Below are 19,334 nucleotides of genomic sequence, written 5' to 3'. Positions count from 1 at the left end.
TCGATTCAGAAAAAAAAAGTCTAGTTTAAAGATAAATACTTCACTGGGTTAAAACTTGAAATTGCACAGCCACATTAACCCATACCTCCATAGCTTCATAAACATCCAGCTTACTTTCTAAATCTGAATGTGTTGCTGCAAAACTGAGGAATGTCCTGAAGTTAAGAATACCATAGCAACTGACCAACTGTTATGTTTTGCTATGTTCATTATGGTCACATGATCACACAGACTCTTTCAGTTTCCCGTGCCTTTAAAAATGCAGTATAGCTATGTACAACTTCAAAATTATACTTTAAGGATAAAGATTGTTGACAACTCAGTGAAAGACAAGTAACCGCTGAAGAGAGGATTAATTTCAAATGAATATACTCATAGTATGTGATGAATCACATTAACTCCACATTATGAAGCTCTGTATATTCAGTTGACTCTTGAAACATTAATTCAAGAATTTCCTTGACAGTAGCTTTCCTTCATAATTATTTTTCCTAAGATGCCTATTTTACCATTCAAGAGCTACCAGTATTTTGTGGTAGACAACACAGAACATAATATTGTTTGTAAGTTTGTTCTTCTCTTGAAGAGACGCAAAAGAGTCATCTGAAAAACAGAGCTATAGTAGAGAACTGAACTAAAACAGCAATCAAAGTAATTTAACCTAGTGGTATTTATTGTCTTTTTCAAAGACACTATTCATGTCAAGACCAGCAGACCAGATAAAAATATTTGTTAGCAAGTTTCTTACCATATTTATTGATGATACAGGACCAATGCTGTTGACATAAATGTCAACATCAATAACTGTTGGTTTTACTGTGGAGAAAAAAAAAATATTTTGCAAAAAACATAAGTAATCACTTTAAATATTTTCTACCCCAATAACTGCAAGGTCTACTCTTCAGGTAGAACTACTGAGAAATACTGATCATGCATTTTTCAGGAAGACTACGTTTTTTTCCTCCTATCCAAGAAACACTACCATAAATTACAGGCTGTAACACTTCATCATCGTTATCCTCATTTATCTCAGCATCAATTTGTTTAAGAAACTTTCAGTACTAAGCATAGTGGCTCAAAAGCAAAATCTAAGATGATTGACATGAAACTAGAAATAATGCTGCACATCACTTTTTACCATTGCCTTAACATTCAAGTCCTTTAGCACATTTGTTTCACACCAAAAAATCTTACCAGATTTTCTCATCTCATCAGCCCTGAAATCATTCTGACTTAGAGTAAAATCATTATGAAATCCATCTATCTCAATCTAAGCAACCCTTCTCCTTTCAATGTTGACTCGTTCCTTTCAGTCTATGTTGCCTTTTCACACATTCATCTAAAGGTTTTTTAATTTTGAAATTTATTTGGTTTAGTTAATTCCAAGGTTCGAGTTTTCAACTTTCTCAAAAGATCACAGAATCACAGAATGGAAGGGGTTGGAAGGAACCTCTAGAGATCATCTAGTCCAACCCCCTTGATAAAGCAGGTACACCTAGATCAGGTCACACAGGAACATGTCCAGGTAGGTTTTGAAAACCTCCAGAGAAGGAGACTCCACACCCTCCCTGGGCAGCCTGTGCCAGGTCTCCCTTACCCTCACAGGAAAGAAGTTATTGCTTAAGTGTAAGTTGAACTTTTTGTGTTCCAGCTTTTGTCCATTACCACTTGAACAGCCACTGGAAACTGCAGGGAAAAAAAAAAAAACAAAAAAAAGATATTCCACATTTTCAGACTTCTGGGATTTAATAGGCCAGGACCAGGTTTGTACTCTTTTCTTTAGCTGAGGCCACTAGGATTTCTCTTCCTTGGTGTCAATGAATCTGCTCAACATTATTCAGATAGCTCTTAACAGTGATGTAACCTAACTCTAAAATAATCTCACACTTGCCACTCTTACACTGAAAGGCATATTTTTTTTCTTACTTATACTGTCCTCCTCATAACCCTACAGGGTAAACATAAACCTCTATATTGAGATCTAAAGAGATGTTTCACTTTCTCCAGGGTTAGCTGACCAAAACTAAGTGAGCATAAATCCTGTTCTAACTCCTTATTTACAACTGATGCAAACTTGGCACGACTAAGGGGCCAAGTTTTTATTAGACATCTCCCCTTCCAATAGAGATACATTCCACTTTCCATGGTTTTCAAAAATCTCCAGAAAGCCATTCAAACCACTGAAGTTTTGGACCTATGCTGAACTCAGGACTTTTTTGCACTAATCCTCAAGCCACTTAAAACAAGGAAATGTAGGTGCATCAGTCACTCAAAAAGTTCAGCAATAAGGAGTCCTGGTGAACATTACTGGGACTAAACTTAGTGATAGCACACAATTTAATCTTGGCAAAAGTTCAGAACTAGACCACAATGTTTGCAATCCATTTTTGTTTAATCATTGCAGTTAAGTACATAGATTACGAGATGAAAATTTCTCCCAAATGTGCTGGCCAAATTCTCTTCCAGTGAAAATAATTGAAGCACTGCTTCCTTAATGCTAAAGAGAATTTGATCTTACTCACAGTAAAGGGCTAATCTTGAAAGAGAATAAAGCCAAGCAACAGTCACTTCTTAGGTCAAATTAAAACAACATCTAACCTCAGACATTGACAAAGACTGAAATTTCCTTTCAAAGACATTTTGTTTCTCTAGGCAAAGGCAGAAAATTCTATAGTAATATGATTGTGTGATAAATGTGTGTTCAGATTTTAAAAGGACAGAAGAATACAGTTCTTGTATGTCACCTCTCATGTATACAACTGGGAGAATTATAAATTTTGGATTTTTTATCACAGGATTATCATTCAAAATACCAACGATAACGAGGCAAAAATTTTAAGGTTACTTAATATTACTTCTTCCAAAATGCACAATCAAAACCAAAAGAACTGAGTCTTAAAGTTATCATGTGTTATGAGAAAGAACTTACCCTCTACCAGCCCTCAAAGTAAACTGAGTGTCATGGAAGTCATGAACAGTTATATCACCAATTATTTCAAAGCCTGTCCAGTTTTTCTGCACCCTACATGCCTCGGTGAACACTCAGTTAATGGATTGACTTAAGCCATGAATAAAGTTGATGAGGTTCAGATGGAGTCTTTTTTTTTCTTGTGCCAAGAAAGTCCTCACAGTCTTGCAGACTGAACAACACAAGTGTTAATACCTCACTAAAAGTTGGCAATAAGATGACAAATAGATTTTCAGTTCCAGTACCATTTTGATATTGGCATCACAGCAGAATAGCTCCAAAGAGCTGTCAGAAATAAAAAAAATTACTGGCAGAACTATGTGTACATCACATGTAAGAGAGCAATTAAAAATTGCCAACAAATGTACCAACCTCCTCAAAGTTCCTTGAAATATTCTTTAATCTGTGGTAGCTAACTTTTCCTAAAAGACAATGTAAGCACATCCAAGTAACTGCAGCGTTAGCTGCTACATAGTGCTATGATTAGCTAACAGCTTACCATAATCATTTCATCTTCAAACATGTTGGTTTTCATTGAGGAAGGGATTTATTAAGCCAATCAAAATATCTGCAAACAAAACTAAGGTCACACTGATATTTAGCTAATAGTCCCCATCTAATCCAAATGCCATGGCTTTGAGACAGATGGAGTGTTTATATTCTCATCAGCCTTGTGACACTCACTCTGCAAAGACACATACACATTGAAATTTGTCTACAAGCTTTAGCCAGTTCAAAAGATGCTTCCACCACAGGAAGCATGAGTTTAATGCTGCCTGCAAGACTCACTTAAGAAGCCAGGTGAACATTTAAATAGTGTAAAGATAGGTCAGGTATGTCTGGACAACAAAACATAGAAACAGATGGAATGATGTCCTGATCATAAATACCCATGCAGGCCAACTATAGAATTTGTGTAGTCCTGCTTTATAGATTCATGTTGGTGAAATATTTGAGTACTTTGGCTTGAATCCCATTAAAATGCATCCAGACTTTACTCTTGGATATACACAAGCTGATCATGTGTGTAAAAAAAAAATGGACAGATAAATCAGGGGAATTTTAAAAGAATTTTGAGAAAATGAAGAAAGGGATTGTTATACAACTCATAATAGAAAGTCATAGTGGAAAAAAAAAAAATCTGCAATAAGTTCCTGACATTTTATCATGCTTATTTAGTACTTTAAGGTATCTTGTCCTTTTAAAATATCTCTTATTTTTTGATAGATCTCTGCTATTCAGAATTGATGCTTATTTCATGAATGAAACCACTTTGCTTCCTACAGAAAGCTTCCTCCACATTTGAAGCCTGTCCAAATAGCATTTATGTTCCTGCACAAACCATAAATAATTAGAAGTATTTTTTAAAGTTTAATCTTTATAAATATTTTGATTGTGAGCTAATTTCAATATGACTATAAGTAACTGAACTATCATAAATTTAAAAATAAAATTAAAGTTAATTTTTGTGGAGAGTTAACCTCCCCTACATTGTTCAAGTAAGTCCCAGGTCCAAATCATTGTGGTTTTACCTGAAACAGCAGTGGTAAAAATGTTACGGATCAATATACACATATTTATAGGAGAAATGCAATTAGCTTTAGATTTTTAGAAGACACGCAACCATGTAACAGAAACAAGATGAGCTCTGCTCTAGAAATACACAGTCACTTAAACTCTTCACTTAAACTGAACGCAAAAGACTAACAAGATTGGCTCTATGGTAATGAGATTTTTTTTTTAAATTACTCCATAATGGTATTTTACATTATCTCATTAGCACATAAATTGCTATTTTTAAATTGAGATAAAGCTGTAATAAATCATTACACAGTTACCGGTAACCGTAGTACTAGTGATTACAGTGTAATGTTTATTTTGTGTTAGTGATGACTGTTAATATTTTCCTACACGACCTCATAGGCAACATCTAATTTGCTCCTGTAAAACCAGCAGCTATGCTAACAAGTCACCTTTCAGGGATAATTGTGATCAGATAAAACTTCTGTATTTTAGGACAAATCACCACATTCAAAGAAAGATAGAGTAACAAGAAGTGTTGAGTCACTATCCCTATATGTATTTAAAACATGTAGATGTGACACTTAGGGACATTGTTTAGTGGAGGACTTGCCAGTGTTAGGTTTATAGTTGGACTCGATGATCTTAAAGGTCTTCTAAATGATTCTATGATTCTACAATGGTATCAGTGAGGAAAATCTAAAAAACAACAACAACAAAAAGAACCCCAACTAATTCTTCCTGCATAGAAGAGAATGGGCTTAAACAACAGAGGTCAAAACCAGAGGTTTCTCTGCTATGGCCAAAGAAACTATGACAGAACTGTCATCCCTGTGTTTTAGGATCAAACTACCAAAACAGGACTGCAAACAAAAAAACTAAAGGATAAATAAAAGTTGGATGCAGATCTGAAAGAAAGCCTGGATGACACAAATACAAGGAAGAGGCTCCTCAGCAAGGTATTTTATTCACATGCTAGGTTTTGTTCCTTTCTGTCCAAGAGTGTGAATAATAAACAATTAACCACAAAACCACTTTTATTCTTCGTATTCCACCATTACCATCAATCAGCCCTCAGCACTTTTATCTTTAATTTACCTTTCCTTAATGCACAAGCTGTAATTTTTTACAGTATTACGGTATCTGGGAATGAAAACTGTAGATCTCAATGGTTATGCTGGTTTTACAATCAATCCCTAAAGCTTCCATTTTTGCTTCACTAATATTCATAGGAGGACAGAGTTCCTATGTGATGTCATAAAACTGAACAATAATAGAATTTACTCCTGCAAAGTCTAGCAAGTTAGCAACCAAGGTCTGGATGAACAATAGCAGTCATAAGAAAACAAAACAATTGTAAAAAAGAGCAACAGTATTGTAAAATAATATGTGCAGAGAGTTCTCCTCCTCTAAAGATGATAGAGTAATTTATTAGTTTGTGCCACAACCTCAAAATAGCAACTGCAGCACTGTACATCTGCCCAATTTTGCTCAGAAACTTCTTTAATTTAGAAAACACACAACAAATCAATCAAAAAAACCACTTCTAGATAAAGTTCTACACTTAGAAGAGACAGCATATCTTGGTAAGTGCAGATAGAAGGAGAGAGAAGAAAGGGATTTTTTTAATGTAATTAATATCTCAGACTTTTCCTGACTCTTCTCTAACTTTCAGCCTGTCACAGAAGTCTGTATGCTATACTCCCAACTGCCTTTCAGATTTCTTAGATGAAGTTATGGAAAACAGGAGAAAATAAGAATTAGCAGCTGCTCCATGTAGTTTAGGTTCTGACAGTTAGATTAAGAGTTTGGCAAACACTGTCAACCAAACTTTCCTACCTACAATGACACTCATATATTCAGTCTGAGTTTGTATCAAGACATGTCAGCAAGTAATCACTGTCAGGAAATAAAACTCTAAATAAGAGTTATCTGTGCTAATGAATTCTTTACATTCACAAAGAGAAGACTGTATTGTAAAGGACTGTTAAGTATTCAGGTAAAAGGCCTCTCTTTCCAATATAAAACCTGTACATATTGTCAATTCAACTACATGCAAGACATTGCAAAGATATGTGTGGCTCATTAGAAATCAGACAAAAGAGCAGATTTATCTGCAAGAATTTGATGTTACTTGGGTTAAATGATGAGATTAGTTTCAGGAAAACAAAGTGTTTGAATAATGAAATATTTATATATATTGAAGTACTGAAAGCTTCAAATTAAAGTGTCGCTTTCCAATATTTTATTTAAATCAGGTGTTCTAAAAAGAAACAGGAAACAAAAACAGTAAAAAAAAAATCAAGCCTATTAATTTAAAAATACAACCACATTCCTTTTTTTCTAAGCAGAAATGTTAAGTTGGAGGTCTTCAGGGTCACTGCATTGGAATAAAATTTCTCTATGCATTCTCTGAGTATGACACATTTAAGAGTTTTACCTGAGAGATGGATGAGTAAAAAGCAGGGTGTTTCCCCTGACAGTTGAGAAGCTGTGAACAAAACCACGTCAGAAATCAAAGTCAGAAATTCCCTTTTACTCAGATCCATGGTTAAACGATTAGAAAAGCAGAATGTAGGCATGGAAAAACTCAATGTCAACAGCCTGTACTAATAAGAAATGTTCCCATGCTAGATTTTGAAAGAGCCTATGTTTCATACACTATACTGGCAGCAGACAAAGATTAGGTGCAATCAAACTATTTGTATCGCGTTTTAACCTTAGAACACAAATCACAACTTTCAAAATGTAAAGCTGGGACTTTGGAGTGGCCATAGAGTATTTTAGACCTTGCTCATTAGCCTTCCCATTAATATTCTAGAAATGTTCATGGCAAAGTCTACAGAAGAAAGCATCATTTACTGAAGATGCTAGAGAATGCAGACAATTGAGAAATCCCTTCTGTCCTCCCACCCAGAACAGAGGTTGTTCTCATTTGCATTGAATAGCAAACCTCAGGAATATTCCTCTCCTCACATAGGTGTTCTTATACATAATGCATGGGGGATGACTGGCACCAAAATAGTCTTTATATTTACTGTCTTACTTGTGGAAAGGGACAGTTAATGGAGTTCCAGCTTGGTGGCTGAATCAGAACAAAAGTTTTCTGAAATAAAGACAGTCCTCTTTTTTTTCCCCTCAAAAAAGAAAAAGGGGAGTACCAATGAGAACAATTAAAACATTTTTTATATCATCTCTCATTGGCTGGCACAAAAAACCCCATATAGCAGAAAGTAGTAATTTGACCTTACATGACAGTATACAGCTTTCTCTGCTCTATGATCTGGGAAATATTTTGATCTGTGAGGCAATAAGCAACCCTCTGTCACTACATCTGGGGAAACCTCATTGGAGTTAATTTAAAGAGTATCAGGTGTGTCAACCAGCAGCTAGCAAAAATAACTTGACAGATACAGTGGTAATAGTGTGTGGTGCACTCCAGGTTCATTTCTATGTGGCCTGCTAGGAAGACAGGTCAGACAGAAGAAGGGCTGTGATACAGCTTTAGAACTCCAAGTTTTTATTAGCATTGTGCTTGAAAATGCATATTTTTAAAAAGAAACAGAATAAAAGTTGTGCCCATTCACCCAACATCTGTTCCTTGCATACACTGAGAAACTGCTTAAATTAGCTACACACACAACTTTGAAATGCTTAAAAAGAAAATTGCTCTTAACCCCTGACTAGCTAGTACAGTAAAGCATGGCTATATAGATTACTCTTCTGTTTGCCCACATAAATGATCCCACTTATTTCTACCAGCTATACTTGTGCAAACCTACTCAAGGTAGAGTTACATAGCTGTTTGTGAGATTGCTCTCACCTTCAGAAATTTGCCTAAGTGTTATAAAGATACTTGAGAAACAAAGAAAAATAGTTGGACTCTGAAGACAGCTAGAACTGCTAGACTCAGATGATGTATAAGCATTAAATTAGGGAGTGTATGTACATGTGCATCTGCATACATATCTACATATATGCATATACACTTTCATACTTCACAGTGAACTCACTTGGGCTTATAAATGCACAATAAATATAGAGGGTTACTAGAGGTTTTAAAAATATCTAGAGAATCCAAAAGGAATCCTGTCGCTGCAGTATCAAATCAAAAAGGACCAAAAAGCATGCACTAGTGGTGAAAGCACCTCAGAACACAAGTTGACGAAGCTTTCAACAGGTGCAATTAGTAGTTTTCTCTAATATAGTGATAAATCTGAGCAACAGAGGATGCAAATATGCAATACAAATTATCCTACCACTTTTTTTCTACCTTTTCAGCAAATGTCAGTAAAATCAGTATTATTCATGTTTATTGTTTCTCATCTCAAATCTGATTTGATGTCAGCCTGACTTTTTTTTTAATGAAGTAAGAAGGCAGGTAGCTTAGAAACCAAGTGCTATAAAGTATAGGAAAAATAAATTAGTACAATAAACTACCACATTCCTACAGGACATCTGTCACATTAAAAATGGAATTTGGTCTTTTCTGCTCTGTTTGACCATTATAAGAAGTATCAAGTTGAAATACTAGCTGTCAGCTAAGTAACTCTAAGCCACAGGAAGTTCTGGTTTATAACTTTCTATTCCTTAATTTGGAGTTTTATCTTACAGTAGCTTAACTTCTAATACTTATGATCACACTCTATTTCCCTGGGTAGTTCGAGTACACTAGAGTATAATTCCTTCTAGTTGTCTTTTCTCTTACTGGCGTCATTCTGTTCCAGCCTCCAAAAATGAAATTAAGTGAAAGTATTGAACTCTCCCTGGCAGACTATCAATAACTGTAAAAATCATTGGTACAGACTCAAATGCAGGGGAAATAACTTCTATAGGATTTTCTATGATCTTTTAGGCATTTTTTTAAAAATGCCAAAACATAAATTTATCCTTTTCCTAGTACCATTTTACCATATCAGGAAAGGCAGTAAACAGCAGTTCTGCCTGTTTGTACCTAGCAAGTGTGTGTAACTCCTTATTCTAGCTTTGATGTATTCTGGGGAAGATATCTCAAGAGCCAGGGAAAAAAGCAGGTGATCACAGGAAAGCTGGAGAGCACCTGCTAAGACTGCAGAATGTGTTTTAGAATATCTTTTCCACTTAAATTAAGAGAGCTGAGCTAACTGACTGCTTGACAGAGGTGCTAAGGGAACAGTTTTGTTCTCTAAAAATTACTAGCTAAATCAAATGGGCAGGGGGGAATCACTCTTCCGAGGTAGCAAGCCTTAATGCACTTTGAAACTGTTGCACGTCCATTGATCAGGTCTTCACTTCAAAGGGCTTTGAAACAAACTCCAGAGTATCTGCCTATGGAAGAGATTTCAAGACCTTCATAGCTCAGAGTGGGTTCATTTGTTATCTAGGACTGGTGCCTTTTATATCATGCAACAGACCTACAATTCTCAGTTCTATAATTGTGGCTGACAAAAAGTGGGTGGAAAAGATGCTGTGTCTCCGTAAAACACTTTTACTTTGATCTAATCACTACAGGGCTATAAGCTGTTTGGTGTGAGGTGCTTTCTTTTCTTTCTTTTTTTTTTTTCCTTTGTATGTTTTTTCTTTTGTATGTCCTATGGCATAATGGAAAACTGCCAGGAAACCCTCACAAGCTGTGGTAATTATGGAGACATGAACTCCAACAACTGTGTGGCCACAGGGGATGCAGTCTGACATTCCCCTGCTGGTAGAATACTGCCTTGTTTCCAAAGACCAAAGGCTCTTTTCAGCTAGACAGGTCCCATTAAGGTGTCACATTGCTGATAGCCCTTGCAGGGTAACTATTTTGCCCAACCAGGTTGTTCAATCCATTCTTTCAAGTCCTGGCTTGGAACCTTGCAGGTGATGCCTGTACTGCTGAGTGTAGATTGAGCATATGATCTAATCAACAGTCATTTATATGAAAGCCTAGGCCAGCAAAAGACCAAAAGAAAGGAAGGAGCAAGTCCTGCCCTTGCATCTCCAGCATTCATCTACGTGGTCTTTACAGTGGTTTAGATGGGTTGTGCGGGAGAGGAGGAAAGAGTGTCTGTTCAGAGGAGTTCATTCCCTGATGGCTATACTCCTGACCTAGAGGTGATGATGTGATTACTGAAACACTCAATGGCTACAGTACGGCAAACAGGCACTCAGAATATGTCTGTACAGTGCCAGGTACTATTTTGACATGAGCTAGCCAAAACATCAGCTGCTTTGTGAAGAATGAAAGATCACGGAAAAGTCACTGCCTGGGCCAGCATGCACTTCAATTCCTTCTATTTGCCACAGTCTTCTCCATCTACCTGATGCATTTGTCTTGCAAAAGTGTGTTCCTAAGTTAATGAAAAATTGCAAAGTACAAAGAAATTGGTATTTTCTGACTGCATTGAGAACAAACACCATTTCTTCTGGAGCACTTGCTACAGTTATCCATAGTTAAAAATACTGCTTTGTAATAAAGGATTGGAAAACTGAGTGAAGAGTGATGTGGCATGAAAGAGTGAGTGTCTCCTGTTCTCTGGAACAGACAATTTGCTTACAGGCAACACTACATAAACGTAAAGGCCCTAATGAGTAACTGACGGCATGGTAATCCTAGATTTACCCCTCAGCATCTTTTATTGTCTGCACTTCCACTTGATTCTGAGAATTACTTCTTTCTTTTTCCACTGATTCATTCCATGGTTTCTACAAATTCCAAAACATATATTTTCTTATTGTATGATCTATGTCACCTAGTCCACTATTTTTTTTCCTAGTGATATTTATTATGCTTTAACTGATTTGTATTAATACAAATGATTTGTACTAATACTGGGACCTTCAGAGCAGGAACACAGTTCAGTTGCCAGGACAAGTCAATCATCTAGTTTGAAGGACCAGTCAGGAATTTCGGGAAGTTACATGCAACGCTCAGTTCTCTAACATTCTCCTCATGTTCTCCTCAACAAAGGCAGCAGCTCCTCAGCTTCAAAAGGGCAATGTTATTTATTTGCATCAAAGGTAGCAGAAGAGGGACGAGAGACCAGGGAAGGAAGCAGAGGTGAACTAACATCTCTAGCATCTGAGCAACACTGAGCTCAAGTTCTGAAATAGCCAGATTCTTATCAAAGAGAAAAATGGACCAGGACTGAGATGCTTGATAGAAATAGATAGATGTGGTTCAGAACTGTAAAATCTCTGTTTCATGCAGTGTATGAGGAGCTGTGTAATTTAACTCCTTTCTCTAAAGGAGGATTTATGAACATTTGTAGAGAGACAAAAGGAATTATTTCAGTAACAATGATTTTCCAGTTCCATAAGACAGGTCTGACCTCTACTGATTTTGTGGCAGCTGACATGAGGACTTTGAATGATTACTTTGCCCAACATAGGCATAACATAATTTACTCTGCCTTAAGTCAATGATCTGAGGACACCATGGACAAAGTAAAATAACAAAATTGCCTGAGAATGCCTTCCACATGTTGATATGGGTGGTGAGCTGCATTAAAGCACTGCTCTGTTGAATATTAAAGATCAGCTAAGTCCAGAATCAAAAACTAAGCAGAGAAATGTCACCCCGTTAAAAACAGACACATCTATCAGATATGATCTTTATAAATACTACAGAAAATCAAAGTAATAGCTGTGGAAAACAAAAAAAAAAAAATCATTTTCATACCACAGCATAGAGTTTTTTTCCTGGAATTGCTGTATTAACGTGTAGCTATGAGACAATAGTAAATGCAATGGTGAATACATACAGATGGTTCCTACTCCCCTCTAAAGTGACCCAAAGGGATCACATAGAGAGTATATCAATATACATGCCACTAGCAACTGGCAGTTTCAATTATAATCAGCAGTAGGGAATTCTCCCTCTAATCTCTGCAAAATTTTTTGGAAAAGCAAAATATACTAGGTGGCTGTTTTGAGCATTCCCTATTCTCAGTTCATTCCGAAGTACACGCAAGGTGCAGTAAATGTAAATGGCAAATTGTCTCTGATTTCTGTCATATAAACTTGCTGTGAACAAACAGAGCAGCAGTTGTGCTATAGTTCTGATTCAAGGATGCAAACAAGGTAAACAGGGCATAACCAACAAAAGGTAAAAAATGCTGGTTTGAAACAAACAACCTCATTACCCAAATATTAAAAAACAGGGGGGAAAAAAGGAAAATAGCTCAAAATGGTTACATGCAGGTATCTATTGGCTCTTATCTAAATTTTATAGCTATATGCAGTACTGTTACAAGACACTTCCATTCAATCAGACTTCTTTTGGACATGTCTGCTGGTTTAGGAAATAAGCTCTCTAGAATTGCTCTATACACAGCCAAATCCTAGTGCCTTCTTCTCAGCATTAAGGAAATTAATGCTTATAATTAGGTGATGGAGTCATCATGCCTGGAGCTATTCAGAACACGTGTAGATGTGGCGCTTAGGGATATAGTTTAGTAGTGGATGGGGCTGTGCTGGAATAATGTCTGGACTCAATGATCTTAAAGGTCCTTTCCAACCTAAATAATTCTATGATTCTGTGATTCTGTAATTTTTGTGATCACGTTTTGAAGTGAGTAGGTGCACACTCTCCTCTTGCTGAGTCCTACTTTTTGTTTTTAATATGCTGTGGTTTTGATTCCTTCTCAGAGTGTGAGTTTTTCATATACATGGATTGGACAAATAAAGAGATAACTCTGCTAAAGGCCTGCTGAATACTTTAGAGCTAGCCCTTCTATATCTCTACATAAACTCTGTACAAGCAAATCAGAGATTAGCACTCCCCAAGTTACTACCACATCTTCCTATTAGAATTAGTATTTTTCAAACATTAACTTGGAAATTAATTTCACATTAAAAAACTTAATCTCCGCTTTCCCAAATGTTTGTGCACACTAACCAAAATACATTGTATTTTCTGCACCCATGGATGCTTCTCCTCACTTGGAAAAGAATACTTACTTCCAATATCTGGCCGCAGCTTTTTGTCATACTCTCTCAACAGCTTGTTTAGTATGAGAGTCACATCTGTATCTTGTGTTTTTGGAGCTAAAACCCATTTCTGGTTAGTTGTTCCATCTTCATATTCATCCTCTTCAATCTTTCTAGAACTGCAATAAGAAATCAAACAAACAGATGTTATTTTTTGTAACTAAAACCTGAATTTACATTCTGGGTGTATCTCCACACTCATCTGAGGAAGCCTGAGGTATTTCCCTTAGCTTTGCATCTACTTAGCCTGAGGCTGTTTTTTCAACAGGATGTTCTCAGTAACAGTGGTCAAGTGTCTGTGATGGGTCGTGACTGAGACTTGCTCAGAAATCTTCTTCTGTCTATCTCTCAAAAAAATTGTACTCATGGAGCTAATACAGCTATCAAAGTAGCATTTTATATCCTGTGTTTTAACTAACCTATCCTGACTAGTTAGTTTACAACGTACTCTTATAAGGAGTGAACATTTGCAGTATTATTTTATTAATACTTCAAGACGACTGATTCATCTCTTGCACAAAGGCTAATAAGAGTATTAAAAATTCAGACCTTTTAATACTCCCTGATCATTTTATCCTATTAATAAGTTATTATATCCTCAGTGCCTGAATTTCACAGTTTAATGTATTACAAGACTTAGAATTAAGAGCTTGCTCCTTGAATTTAAGATTAAGCACACAAATATGTTGCATAAATTAATCTCAGTTTCCCTGCAGTTTAATGACATTTTCTAAAACACAGTAGTACACCAAGAGCTGTGACTTCTTTCTTTCATAGGTGGATTATTTTTATTTTAAGAGTATGCTAATACAAACGTGGTGAAACTACAGTTTCCCCAGAATTCACAGCTAGAGCTATTTTCACACAAGACTAATTTCATTTGTGCAATCTTTTTGTGTGTGAACTGTAAAACGTTGAAGATGTATCTTTTGGTATCTTAGAAACCAAATATGTTCAATGTCTCTCAATGGAGAAAATATGTGACAAACTGAGATGAAGTTATGAGGAGAAAAGAGAACCTCAGTGGTGGAACCTAGAGCAATAATCATGCCTTGCTTCGAAATGCAATTGCCTCGGTGATACTGTATCATTTTGTAACCTTTTTTACAGAAATGTCAATAATTATGCAAGGGGCAAAGTAATGGTGAATCAGAGGCATTAGCCTTGCTTATTCATGGGTTCCAGAGCAATCTCCTTTCTCACTCTCCCTCTCTTTCTCTCCACAATGACACTAGTGTTTTCTAAAATATCTCAGGTGTCCAGAAGACTTGATAGACACACTATAGTAACAGAAAAAAAAGGTAACAGAAAACAAATATAAAAACTTATTCATGGAGCATCATCTCCACTCCACATTGCTTGTAGACCACCACTCAAGCATTTATTGAAAGTTTTAATTGAAACTGCTCTACAGCCAATATCTCTTTAAAGATTAGCTATGAGTCATTTATCGTGATCTCATAAATTGCAAACACTTAAGGTACACTTTCTATATGAAACTGATTTTGAAACCTTAGCCCCTCAGAATCTTCTACAGAGAGAGTTCATATAACCAAGTTGCAAAAATAGACAAAGCTTAGTGTAAAATTTTGAATAGACAACTATTCCTCCTCTATCAGTGAACTGTATTTTTAAATAGTTTATTGATTTGTATAATTCACCCAAGGAGAATTTAAAAAAATGAGGATTTTGGGGTCAGTTGGGTTTTTTTCTCTCTCAGATTCATGACAAGCCCTATGTTTTAATACTGCAGTTACAGAACCATTCTCAAAAGAGATACCATCTCCAAACATATAAGGTTGATATTTCCGAGCTGAAAGGCTGCAGTGGTGCTGAATTTCTGACAGAAAAAGAGCACAAATTGTATGTCTTTTTCACCACAACTTTACTGGAGGCAGAAACTGCATATGGAAATGAGAACTGAGTTCAGGTAGGACCATGATTCCCATTGAGGGAGCTGCTTCTTTAAAAACTGTCACTTCTTTTAAAACTGTCTAACCATTTGGCAGACCTTTTAAATTCCCTCACTCCAGCAGCTTGCTTCCTGGAAAGTTCTTCCAAACTGCGTAAATTCCTACCTACCTCCTAGATTAAGATTTGGAGTGAGAGAGGGTTCACAGTGGATCAGACTAATATACTAGACATGCATTTTTCAAGGTGTTTTGTTTTCTTCCTTAAGAGTTTGTTATTTCACTTCCCTTGCTTGCCTCTACACAATTAAGCTCCTTGAAGGCACTTGAGGTTGCATTTTCACCTGTAGCATCACTGGTGGCTGCCAATTCCCAGCATGCTCCTGCAATCCACAGAAACAAGCACGGGATGATGGCAAGCCATTCTCAAATGGGGGAGGAAGAAAGGCTGCACATCTTCCCCAAACTCCTCAGGGGCCACTAGTTTTGATCCTGAGAGGACACAATGCACATCTGTGAAGGAGGAAGGCTGGAAAACCATGAAAGATTGGGGGAAAAAGGGGTTTATTTCCTGCAATATATATCCAGGGCTCGCTCGGGGGCCAGGCATGAAGCAGCTTGTAGTTCCTGTGGGGATTTTGGAGAGACATGGCACTCGACTGTAGGGCAGGCTGCTGAGGAGAACAGAGATGGGAAGGGAAGGGAAGGGAAGGGAAGGGAAGGGAAGGGAAGGGAAGGGAAGGGAAGGGAAGGGAAGGGAAGGGAAGGGAAGGGAAGGGAAGGGAAGGGAAGGGAAGGTCCTCTGAGTATGCATACAACACAGTTTGTGTTCGGATCCTGTGAGGGACATACTGAGGTGACACTTTCGCCTGGGTTATAGGACAGGGAGGGACACCCTTCCTAGTACCCTGGACAACCATGGGGGCCAAAGGTGAGCCTGGTCCAAAAGGTCACAGCTGCAGCTGCCAGCTGTCCTCGTCTGGCCACTCCCTGCCAGCTGTTGCCGTAGCCTTGCCGGGGAGACCCCTCCCGCCCCTGAAGCTGGTGCCGGACGCTCCGCGGCGCGGCTCGGCCAAGCCCCATCACATACGTTCTTTCCGACCCTTTCCAAGGCGGCCGGGACGAGGGCAAGGCGGTTAAAGGCAGCCACCGCCGTCCCCGCCCCTACACCACTCCGCTGGCACCAGGGACCCGGCACCGGTCCCGGCCACTGTGTTTATGCCTTCTTCCTCACGCCCGTCCCATCCGCGGAGCACCCTGGTGCGGGGAGCGGAGCCGCCCGTGTGGGATCCTGGTCCCGCCCGCTGCCGGACCCTGGCGACCGCCGGAGAGCGAAAACTTTCTGCTGGGTCGGCTCGGGACGGAACCCCCGCGGGCGGCCTCCGGGAGGGAGAACGGCGGAGCCGCCGAGCGGGCAGCTGGGCTGCAGCTGTCCGGGAAGCCAGGCGGGTCCTGGGGAGGGAGCGAGGGAAGTGGCGTTTGGGAAGGAAGCGCCGTCGCGGCGCGGGATAGAGGGGGAAGCGTCCGCTGTCCTTCCCGGGCGCAGGGTATTTTGCAAACTCCAGCGAGCAGGACTCCAGCCCGTAAGCCCTGGCGCGAGAAGAAAGGAGAGAAGAGGGGAGTGCAGACTTACCAGGCGTGAAACACTGAGAGAAGGAAGAAAACCGGCAGGAGCTTAGCGGACATGATCTGGGCAGCGCTGGCCAGGTGAGAGGTGCGGCAGGATGAAGGAAATGTTGCAGGACGTTCACATGAAAGGGAGAACGAGGCAATGAGGTGAAGCTCTTAGCCTCTCTTCCTCTGTATTCTCAGCTTTATACTCTGAAGAAAATACCCTCTCTCACACCGCTCCAGGAAGGGAGGGGGGAGGCAAAAAGATTAAAAAAAAAAAAAGGAAAAAAAAAAAAGGAGTGGGACGAGGGGGATATCCCCAGCGGAGAGGCTGCCAGGGCCAGGTATCAATCAGGCTCCACCGTCTGACAGGTGTTGAGCGGGCACGGAGCTGCGGCGCTTCCCCCTTCCCGGCAATCAGTTACCGGGAGCAGCGGCGCGGCCTCTCCCGCTCCCCCGGCTGGCGCTGTCCGTGCCCCCCGGGCTGTGCACGGCGCGGCGGAGCCCGGGCCCCGCCAGGCCGGGCCGGGCGGAGCCGGGCTGGGGCGGGGGGAAAGGGGCGCGCCTCGCCCCCCGCCACCGCGGAGCTCCTGGCCCGCGGCCAGCCCCGCAGCGCGGCACCAGAGCGCTGCCAGGGGCCGCCCCGCATCGGGGAGCACCTCGTCCCCGTTCCCTGCCCAACAGGTACCCGCCTCGCCGGCGGGGGGGAAGGAGGGGGAGCTGGGAATTGAACCCTGCCCCCGCCCCGGCGGGCGCACACGCTCAGGGGAGAGGGGGAGCGGCAAACTCAGCGCCGCAGTCAGGCGGCGGCCGGCAGCGGGGGCTGCTCCCTGCCGCCACCAGCCCGAAGCCCCCTCGGGGGCGGCTCCGCGGGAGCTGCGGCGCCCGGCGGCAGCATGGTCCCGATGTTTTGGGGGCTGCCCCCACCCGCAAGCCCCACACTTACTTGCCGAATTCGCGTTCCCCCCCCTCCCCCCCCAGCGCGCTAAGGGTACTCTCTTCAGGCGGAGGGAGAGGGGTCGGCGCTGCTTCTGGTCTCGGGGTGATCGGAGCCACGGGCATCCCGGGGTACATAGAGACGCAGATCCATGTAATCGGTGCGGCTACAGAGAGGGATCCAGAGCATTGCCTTCCACAGACAGACAAACGTACACAACGCAGCGTGTTTGTATATGCCTCTGTATCTATCTGGATATATGTAGAAGTTTGCATGCACTGTACGAATGCATGGGTACACACATTTATGTATAAGGCGTGCCTGTAAAATGCATATAACAGATAGAAGAGAGGCCGTGGACCGACCTAAAGGGATTTATGTATATATTTGGAACTTTAGAATAAATTAGGATTTTCTGCTATGAGAACTTGAAAATCCAACAGCAGCTAAGTGTACTCAGGGCAAAAATAGTTTGGATTTGGACATCTTGTGTCCTTCTGCTCAACTATGAAAAACACAGATGCGGTTTTTAGCGACTTCAGTTCTCTCCAGGTGTGTGGAGCTCTGCACCGGGAATCAGGGTAATAAGACTAGTCCCCTTTGTTTTCAGAATGGGAAATGACAAAATTTCGCTTACATGAACGTCATCTGGAAACAAAAACCTCTTCTAGAGGTACGATGAGTGATCGTTACTGGGATCAGTAATGTCAGAAGCATAAATCTTTGCTTTCTCCTCCGATATAATTTCCAAGTTGTGGGGGAGTCATTTTTAATTATGACGCTATGAAAAAGGGGGGGGGAAAAAAAGCACCGCTGGAAGATGCAGTCTTGTTTTGAAAATAGCCCTTACATGATGCCTAGAAGAACTAGCTGGAGCGAGTACTGTTCCCCAAGTTATTTATTGAAGGAACAAGACAGTTTAGGGAAAATCCACTGTGAGACAGGCAATTAATTCCCAGTCATGCACTTCAGGATTTTTTCAACCTAAACGTCTCTTTACTAGATTATACAGCAGTTCCTTTGTGTTGACTTTGGCTAATTGCAGTTACCGTAAATTGCCAATAATCACTTCTTACAAGACTTGTGCTCTATTCCCTCGCCAGCAGAGAAGTGCAGGTGGACTCCAGACCGTTGAGAAAACAACGGTCGGAATAGGGAGGGGAAGGGGGCAACAGCAGCTCGACAGTTGCCTGCATTTCACCAGAAGTAGCTATGTGAAAATGAACCTTTCTTCAGGAACGGGCCAGTTAAGCCATACGGCGATCCACTGATATGAAGTTTGCAGAAACACCGGCTTTGTGGGGCTTGCGAAGATGGAATAGGGCCAGCAGGATGGGAGTAACGGCTTCTCAGCTACGGGACAAACTCCCGCCAGTGCCGGTACCGGTACCGAGGAGTCCCGGCGCCACAGGGCTCGGCGCTGCCGCCGGCACCGCCG

General features: G+C 40.3%; 1 protein-coding gene across 1 annotated transcript in view; it reads right to left on the bottom strand.

The window, feature by feature from the left end:
- The window catches only part of GABRG3 (gamma-aminobutyric acid type A receptor subunit gamma3), a 312,087-nt gene extending 295,053 nt beyond the window's left edge, over positions 1-17,034 (bottom strand). Inside the window, exons 1-3 of the mRNA XM_061988503.1 lie at positions 16,982-17,034; positions 13,409-13,557; positions 749-816 (exon numbers count right to left, since the gene is read on the bottom strand). Coding sequence (XP_061844487.1) covers positions 749-816; positions 13,409-13,557; positions 16,982-17,034 — 270 coding nt within the window. The remainder of the gene's footprint in view (positions 1-748; positions 817-13,408; positions 13,558-16,981) is intronic.
- Between the last annotated feature and the right edge of the window lie 2,300 nt (positions 17,035-19,334).

The sequence above is a fragment of the Colius striatus genome, chromosome 1 (genome assembly GCF_028858725.1).
Source record: "Colius striatus isolate bColStr4 chromosome 1, bColStr4.1.hap1, whole genome shotgun sequence".
In the NCBI taxonomy this organism is placed as follows: domain Eukaryota; kingdom Metazoa; phylum Chordata; class Aves; order Coliiformes; family Coliidae; genus Colius; species Colius striatus.
The sequence above is the reverse complement of the archived record's forward strand: the minus strand, read 5'-3'. Positions and strand labels throughout refer to the sequence as shown.